The sequence below is a fragment of the Herpailurus yagouaroundi genome, unplaced genomic scaffold, assembly GCF_014898765.1.
Source record: "Herpailurus yagouaroundi ecotype Mexico unplaced genomic scaffold, PumYag 186, whole genome shotgun sequence".
Lineage (NCBI taxonomy): Eukaryota > Metazoa > Chordata > Mammalia > Carnivora > Felidae > Herpailurus > Herpailurus yagouaroundi.
The window spans coordinates 32,486,590-32,495,916 of NW_024412417.1; the positions used below are offsets into that span (position 1 = coordinate 32,486,590).

At 45.7% G+C, this 9,327-nt stretch overlaps 1 protein-coding gene across 1 annotated transcript; it reads right to left on the reverse strand.

The window, feature by feature from the left end:
• Nucleotides 1–467: 467 nt before the first annotated feature.
• Nucleotides 468–8,957, reverse strand: KLHL38 (kelch like family member 38). Its single transcript, XM_040494364.1, has 4 exons — nucleotides 8,630–8,957; nucleotides 6,624–8,215; nucleotides 2,480–2,585; nucleotides 468–1,568 (listed from the first exon to the last, which is right to left on the reverse strand). The coding sequence occupies exons 2-4, from the start codon at nucleotides 7,974–7,976 to the stop codon at nucleotides 1,279–1,281; spliced, it is 1,749 nt and encodes a 582-aa protein (XP_040350298.1). The 5' UTR covers nucleotides 7,977–8,215; nucleotides 8,630–8,957; the 3' UTR covers nucleotides 468–1,278.
• Between the last annotated feature and the right edge of the window lie 370 nt (nucleotides 8,958–9,327).

Genomic DNA, 9,327 nt, shown 5'->3' on the forward strand with positions numbered 1-9,327 from the left:
GTCAGCACAGAGCCTGACAAGGGGCTCGATCCCACAAACTGTGAGATCATGACCTGAGCCGAAACCAAGAGTTGGTCACTTCATGGACTAAGCCACCCAAGTGCCCAGGACGGTGGTTCTTAATCCTGACCGCACATTTCAATGATCTAGGCTCCACCTGAGAATCCCTGTCTGTCCCTCCGGAATGCGGCTCAGCCCCATTTTCGAACAGCTTCCCAGGTGATTATAATGTGTCACCATCTTCAGTTGATTCTTGAGCTTGGGATTGAGCCAGCTTGGGAAGAACTTTGAGATGAAAAGGGCTAGGGGATATTCAGCCCTGGCACGGAGAGGGCAATAATTGCTGGAATCTGTGAAGGAATTTGTTGGCTTGCCTCGGAAGAGCAATTCTCATACCATTTACCAAAATGAAAATCCTGATTAATTCTGCAGGTTTATAGCTCCCCAGAGGCTGGAGGAAAACATCCTTTGGCACTAGAAACAAACTTTATTCTGGCAGCATAGATAATTTTGCAAACCCTAGAAACTGAATTGACATATTTCCCTGGAATCCCAATGTACTACATCCATAGAATGCAAAGAAACAGGGTCACGGTCAATGTCTCACACTGCCACCTGGACCACCTGCTTCTAGGGACTCTTCCGGGTCTCTCAGCCCTTTAGTTCTGGATTTCCATGATGATCTGGGCAGATGTGGTTTTGGTCAGCCCAGCAGTTCTTCCTTTGGGGAAACTGCCTCTATCTCATCATGTGCAGTGGATAGACTGTCAGTGATAACAGTTAACATGACCTCAGCCTGTAGGGACATGATCTGGGATTACACAGTAGCACAAGCCCTGGAAACAGTGATTGACTCAAGAGGAAGCCATGGAATTAAGAAACGTCCAATTAGGATTATTTTCAGGATTAATATATGGATGATGGTCAAGTTCTGTCTTGAAGATGCAAAGTTAGAAAATGTGAGTCTGAGTTTATCAGTTGCCATTGTCTTCATAATTTGTGGATCAAGAAACTTCTTTGTAGAATGAAATCTAGTAGAGATGAGGTAGAGAAGGAGGGAAAGTGAGGAGAAAGAGAAAGGGGGAGAGAGAGAGAGAGAGTTGTGGTGTGGACAGAGAGTTCTGGCAACAATATGTCTGGTTTCAGGCCTCCGGGCTCTGGAACTTTCAGTCCTGCGGGCACTTCCTGCATCCTTTTAGGGTTAAGCTCCTTGGAATTGGGTTTCTGTCCCTTGCAACAGAAAGCATCTTGACTAAGACCAATAGTTTCTCGCCGACTTCATGAGAAGGTGGGAGTGTGAGGTATGCACTGGAGAGTGAGGCAGGCGTGATCAAAGAGTTTGTGAGGAAGCTGTCCCTGGGATGTCCAGGTATCCGTCTCAGGGTCGTAGCAGTCAAAGGAGGCCAAGTCCTCGATGTTGCAATCTGTGGTCAGCCGCCGCCCACCCGTTACATAGATCTTGTTCCCCATCACCGTGGCCCCATGGTGCATCCTGCGGTCTTTCATGTCCGCACACTTGACAAATTTGTTGGATTGAGGGTCATAAGCAAGAATCCTCCTCGTGTAACCTGAAAACCAAATGGCATATCGGCAAGCTCAGTGTTGCTCAGTTGGGAATGGAAGGCTGCAGTCGGGAAACATGGCTGATCTCTGCCATTGCCCAGTATCAAGGCTGCACTCTGAACTAAGGTGTAGTAGGCTTTGGTAACCTGCCCAAGGTGTGGGCACAGCTGGGGTTTGGACTCCAATCTGTCTGATTCTGGCCCCTGAATTCTTAGCCTCAAGTTAAGGCAGCATTATACTAGGAGCAGCCTCCTGATTCCAGTGGCTTTCTCAGCCTCAATGTCATTTTCGTTTCTTTTACACACTCCCCACCTTCCCCAAGAGCCTTAACAATCCAGAGAAGGAGCCTTTGGGAATTCAGGAATGATTTCCACGACAGCCCTACCTGGTCCCTACCAGTCCCCACTTTTAAGATCCCCATTTTACAGATGTGCAAATGGAGGTACAGAAAAAAAAAAAAAAAAGATTAATAAATTACCAGAGAGTATACAGCCAGTGGCAGAGTCAGGATTTGAACCCAGGTCTGACCCTAAAACCAGTCCTCTTAACCAAGACACTATACTGCAATTGCAGAGAAATTATCTCTTAATGGCTGATATTATGAACAGTAGCAAACATTATTTTAGTATTTGCCATGTACCCGGGAGAGTGCTAAGTGCTTTAGATATATGAACACATTTTATTATCACAACAATTCTGTGAAATAGGTATTATTTCATTCCCTGTTTATAGATAAAGACAGGGAAAAACTTCTGGATGAGAAAAAAACTTTGCCAAGTCATCCACACTCCCCTAGTTGGATGGATATGCTTTTAACAGCACTGTTTTGTAGAACAACATCTGTCTATTAGTGACCCGTTTTCCATGGGAGATGCCAAGTTTGTGTCCAGCCTCACGATCCTCTGTTCAAACTCACCTCCCACGATGACAATACGCTCCCCCAGCACCACTGCAGGGGCGCACACATTCTTGATCATTCTTGTCTCCATTTTGAACCATGTGTTTCTGGAAATGTGGTAAACCTGAGGGAGAAATATAATCATGGTGCTGCATTGTAAAGGGATATATATTTTTAAAAAGATAGAAGTTGGGGCGCCTGGGTGGCGCAGTCGGTTAAGCGTCCGACTTCAGCCAGGTCACGGTCTCATGGTCCGTGAGTTCGAGCCCCGCGTCGGGCTCTGGGCTGATGGCTCAGAGCCTGGAGCCTGTTTCCGATTCTGTGTCTCCCTCTCTCTCTGCCCCTCCCCCGTTCATGCTCTGTCTCTCTCTGTCCCAAAAATAAAATAAATAAAAATAAAACGTTGAAAAAAAAATTTAAAAAAATAAAAAGATAGAAGTAGTAGTTAAGAGAGTGAAATAGGAGTGATTTTTTTTCACTTTTTCCTAGTTTTTGAAATGTAGGTAGGTATAATACCTATTATACCAAGCAATATTGATATATTGGTATATACTAAGCAATACTGATATATTGCTATCAATAAGATATAATTAAATAACAGAAAGAATATATTACTAGAAATTGGTCTTTATGTGAGCCCATGAGATCCTTGGCTATGTGTCTATAGAATGGACCAAGAGTTAGGCATTGTAGTATGTGTTTTCTTACCTTGCTTGGAACATTTTTTTTCTTTTAATGGGAAATGAAGCAACTTGGGTATTCATAAAACCAATGATTTTTCAATCATTTCTATTTCCGGCTCATGTTTAGGTTTCTAAATGTTCCAGTGTATCAGAGAGGGCCTTAGAGCCAAGAATACATTTGGGGCTAGGAGAGGAAGGCTTTCGAACAGTTTGTGCCTGAAAGTCATTAGAATCAGAGAGGAAGTATGAGAAAAGAAAAAAAGAGCCTAGAGGTGGGGCAGGACTCCTTGGCCATGCTCTGAAATAGAGTCACAAATCATGATTTCCAGAACATGTTCCCCTCAGTTTAAATAAAGTTCAAATATCAAATATAAATTAATTCAATGTTAGCAAAATTTAACGCAAGGATTTAGGCTGGACTCATATAAGAAAAGAAGCAAAACATTTACCTACAGAAGAAAATGACAATTCTTTCTATATGAAGTATAATTCTTTGCTGGCAATTCTTTCTATATAAAATATAACTGCCACCATATGAAAGACTATGTTTTGTTAGTTTACCAAATTTGGTCTTCACAATCATCCTGTGAAGTAGGTACCATTACTTGCCTCCATTTTTTTCAGATTAGATTGAGGCTTAGAGGGGTTAAGTGACATGTCCAAAGTCACACAGCTAGAGTGAGTGGAACAGCTGGTCTGGTTGACCCCACCCGGAGTCCATGTTCTTAACCACCACACTCGTGGCTCTGCCTGGGGCCATGTAAGTGTTGCCTTTCTTGATGGAGCCTTTGGGACTGGAGACCTCTTAAGGTCCCTGTCGGCTCTTGAAGTTGGTGAAGCATAGAGGAGGCCATGTGCTAAAGACAGAGGCAGTCTTGATGGCTGTTAAGCCTCATGGTTTCATCTGAAAATACGTAGGTGACACTTTGGAAAGTAGGATCCTTGGAGCAAAAGCAAACACTGAATGAGTAATTGCCTCCTGACTTTCTGTTCTCTGTCAGCTTGGGGTATGGTTTCAAAGATAGATTAAACAGTTGCTCATAATCCTCATAATACCCCTAGAGAGGCTGAGGCAAGGATAACAAAAGATGGTCTTTGACCTGTGGAGGAAGTGATGTTATGGTGAAGGATTGGCTTAATGCCCTCCAGAAACAGAGGTAGAAAGAAGGCCGGGGAGAAAGGTACACATACACACACAAAGTGCACAGTAACCCCACTGCGGTATAGTTCCTCAAAGAATGCATGCCCGCAGAAGAACCATCCATTAAAGAAAACTCTGAACCTGTGCCAGAAAATCCAACCTATTCCATCAAGCAACCCCCAGCATTGATTTTACACTCTATTTGAATGAATAAAAATTTCGTATCAAAGTTAATGCTAGGTAGACAATAAAGGTTTCCATGAATGCTTTTCCCCTTTCCCCCTTCTCACTACTGCAGTATAAAAGGATCACTCATTTGTTAGTGGATTTTTTTTCTGCCTTTGCAAGAGTCTTGCTTGATGGTACTATGCATTTTTTGACGTGCCAGCTTAAAAGCTTTTCTGAGCCTTGTATTTATTCTTAGGAAATCAATAACAATTTTGCAACGTGAAATACTTAGCATAGTTGTTGACTTTATTTTGAAAAATATTTTTTAAAAGAGGGAGGGGCTCTAGCTTTACATAGAAGCACTTTGTTACATCTGAATTGTGTGGCCAGAGCTTGGTGGAGAGCAAAACATGTCTCTCCTGGCTCAAATAAATCATTGGGATTTGGAACAGACTCAGAATCTGCCTAGATGGTCAGGGAGGAGCTGAAAATATGGGCTGGAGAAGTGAAGGCAAGAAAAAACAGAAATTAAATTGGAGCTTTTCACTTTTCTCCATCTCCACTGGCACCAGCTTAGCCCAAGCCACCAGTCACCCTGGCCTAGACCTCTAGAACAGTCCCCAGCTCTCCTGCTGTTGTCCACTTAGACCAGTCCTGTCTCCCCAAGCCATCTAAAGGGAACTTCTAAAAATGTAAATTTGATTACTTCAGCCACACTGTTACTCTCAGGCTACAACCCCAATTCCTTGACAAGGTCCAGAAAGCTGGCCAGGTCAGCCTCATCTGCACAAACACCCATCCCCTAAGAATGTTCCAGAATTTCTATAGTAGGGGCTCAGGGGCAGCAGTCTGGGTGGAGAGCACATGGGGACTAACCCCCCAGCCCTGCCTGCCATACCACCTTTCTCCTCCTGCTCTGTGTTGCAGCTACATTCTCAGGCTTTCAGTGTCTCCAGGCCATGGGCTGTGCCCCTTTCTGCTTCAGGGCCTTTGAGCAGCTGCTCCCTTGCCCAGCTTCTCCACCTTGCCCTCAAAAGAGGACTCTGCCTCTGCTTAGAGAAGCTTCCCGTCTCCCTCCATGTCAGATCCTTCTATCCACCCAGTGGTTCTCCCTCTTCATTTACTCCCCTTCTCTCTTGCCTCTCTGTTCAAGTCAGCAGACCAACCTCGAAAGTCACACCATCCCCGATTCCTTCTAGACTAGTTTAAGGCACTCCCCATGCTCTTAAAGCACCCCTCCATTTTGCACCTGAATTGCAATTGTCCAGCAAGCTCCTGGAGTGTAAGTGCACTTTCTTCCTCATGCCCACATCCCCAGGGCTCTTACCATGGCTGGGGCTCAATATAGCTCTTGAATAAAATAAATACTAGGAATTTCCGTATCTTTAAAGATAGGCTCATTATTCAAGTTTTTCATATCATTAGGTAAACTGCAGAGATTAGAACTTGCATGAAACACTTCATATTCTGACATTTTGGCCTCTGTTAATAATACTTCTAAGAGAGCTTGCTAGTGATATTAGCATCTACTTATCATTTAAGGCAAGGTTCCCCAACGTGGCTGCAACTGAGAATCTCCTGGAGATGTCTCTGATGTGTAAATGTCAGGACCCCACACAAAGGGATTTTGATTCCGCTGATTTGAGGTTGGGTTCCCAGGGATTGGGTAATGGACTGTGGACCAATGCTTGGGAATCTTACAGGGCCTTGCTGAATTGTTAGAAGCATCTGCAAAATTCCTATAGAATTTCACTATCAGACATTCAGTGTGTTCTAGCTTGGACTTTTCCTCCAATGAAGGTAAACTCTTTGTGTACAGGGATTGTATTTGATGTTCCTTTGTATGTGTTAATCTTATACAACAAGAATTCATAAATGGATGAAATCTTGCTGAATTTAAACTTTCTTCTTTCCTTCCTCCCTTCCATCCTTCCTTTCCTCCCTCCTTTACGCTTCCCCTGCAAATGATAGTGTGTATATATGTACTATATGTATGCATGCATGTACTCATGCATGCATGTATACACACGTGTATACGCATGCATGTATATACATGTGTGTATGTATGCGTATATATGCATATGTGTATAAGTATGTGTGTGCATGCACTTGTGTGTATGTGTGGGTATACACTCATGCACTTACATGATGGGAAGGACCAGTCATTTACCTGGATAAGGCGCACAGGATTCTGCATGATGTCCTCTCCCCCAAAAAGGTAGAGTCTTTGGTCTTTCACAGCGACTGCAGGGTGGAGAACCCCCACTGGCATGCTGGCCATACTCTCCCAGATGTTCAAGATGCTGTTGTATCTCTCCATGGAGCCCATGACCTCCTGCCCTTCTCCAATCCCCCCAATGGAAAAGATGAAGTTCTTATGGGTAGTGCTTTTATGCGAGTAGCGGGCGACCAGCATGGGCTGCCCCAGCCTCCACTGATTGAGCTTCAGGGAGTAGATGTAGACGTTGTGGCTGGGCATGTTCTTCCCTGTGCCGACAGCCATGCCTCCCAGCACATAGATGCTGCGGTGCAAAGTGACAGCTGAGGCCTTGTACAGCCGGGTCGGGAGTTTGGCAAGGTTCTGCCACTGGCCGGTCTGTCTGTTGTACAGCAGAACGTCCCTGGTGGTCTGCTGGCTGTCCTTCCTTCCACCCAAGAGGACGAGGAAATCTTGGTAAGAGGTTCTTGGGGGGACATGCCATGGAGGTTGGAGGTCTGGGGCACTGGTGGCACTGTGCAAAGCAAACATCTGCCTCTTGGCTGTCTCCAGGATGGTCTGGCATGAGGGCGAGGACTGAAGGAGGGCATTGTTGGCGATGAAATGGTGGAAGAAGGCCGGGTGGATGTACTGAAGCCTGACTTGCTTGAACAGCTCCTGCACGTGTCGTTTCCGGGCCTGGAGGTCGTGCTTGACCCAAACCATGAGGGCCTCAAACACCTTTTCCTCCTCCGCACAGAGCCCGTCGTCCCCCAGATAGTCTCTCAATTCCAAGACGCAGAGCTCCTTCAGGTCTGCCGATGCAGCCACCTCTGGAAAACACGTCAGGGCCACCTCCCTGGCTTTCTTCTTGAGGCTCTCACAACTTAAGATTTCAGAGAGTCTGATCATGCCCAGGCAGTTGCCGGGGGTCAGCTGGCTCTGGAGGTAGGAGGAGCAGGCCTCCAGAAGCTTGGGATACTGTAGCATGGAGGCTGCCTCCATCAAGGGCAGGATGTTCTCAGCCGTGATGTGCACCTCCCCAGTGTACACATACGAGATGATCTGGTCCAGAGTTGGGGGGTCGATGCCCCTCAGCTGGACTTTGGGCTCGCTTCTCTCCCGGAAGTTGCTGCAGAACATGGCCCTGAAGTAGGGGCTGCTGGAGGCCAGCACACTTCGGTGGCAGGGGACCTCCCAGGTTCCGGTACAGATGCTCACATCAGTCAGCATCCTGTTTTGCCTTAAGCCATTGAGCTGCCTCAGTAAGTCAGAGGAGAAGTCATGGTCTTTGAAGAGCAACTCATCTGGCAACTCCTCATCCATTCTACAAGGTGGGGAAGAGGTCCCAAGGGGAAGCTTGTGCTGAAGTGTTTAACTGTGTTGGCTCCAAGACTTACAGCATCTATGTCTATTCACCAAGATGCTTGTGGATAACGCCAAGAATGTTGCTTAGTGAAGATTGGAAAGAGAGGCCACCTACACCCAAGACCTCACAGCCAACACCTCTCTTTTTGGTTGTGATTACTCTCAAAGGTAATAGGCAAATAGCATCTTCAGATAATCTGGGAAAAATGAAAAAGAACCACCAATGTTGTTGGAAGTTACTTGATTGTCAGGGGCTTAATTAAATGTGAGCCTGAAGCAAAGTGACAGTCCATGCATTTGACCAGCCGAATTCTGTGAGCTTCTCAGCATATGTGTTATTTAGTAAACCCATCTAAGCATCTTTCTGGGTGTTAGTCATTCCCCAAGGATGTCATTCTGGGGGCGTGGCCCTCGGGTAACTAGACAGTATTAAAGGATGAAAATGGGCCTTTGCAACTTATTTTTTAAAACATGATTTCACACAGTCTTTGGGGTTTTGTTTTAAACATGTGATAAACAGAAAGCAGAGACCAAACAGTACCCTGGGCAGGGTTTACTGGATGACATCTGGCAGTCTACCCACAGAAGAATTAAACATTAGAGATATTTACCTTCATTTGCTGCAGTGACATCCACTGATGATGCCTGGTCCGGCTGGTCCCTCCGGAGAGCTTCCACCTCTGGATCCAAGTGAGACCATAAACCCAAGCCTTTCCTTCAGTTGGCAGATGATTTGTCCTGGGAGAGTTCTGGATTTGTTTATGCTAACGGTACTTTCACAGTTTTCTAGAACTTCGGGAAAGAAGCACTGGGCAGGGAGACAGTGTATACATTCCAGGGCTAAGAATAGTTGCGTATGTACTTTCCACTGTTATGACATGTGACTTTTCAGTTGCCTTTTGCAGCAACCCGAGGGACTGTGGGGCCGGCGCATGCCCACATGCCTTGTTTCCTTGGCAAGTGTTTACGTCGTCATAAATAGATCTGGAGGAACAGCTTCTCTTAGAGAAGACTTTGCTGCCCACTTGGACACATCCTGAGTCCCTTGTCCTAAAAGTGCCTGGGAATTCTAGATGTTTGTAAACAGGTTGCTGTGACCTGGGGAGAGTCACTGGAGATAGTCTGGGGCAAGCTGAAGGTGGTGGATGGCCTTAAGGAAGCTGGAACATGGGCCCAAGAGTACTGGTCGGTGGGTTTCTTATTTCCCATTGTCTGTTAGCAGGATTGTTGGAGAGGGCTATGATTTCCTCCTGCAGGCTCCGAGGTGATGGAATCTGTGACAAAAGTTGTTTTTAATATTTGTGGGGCA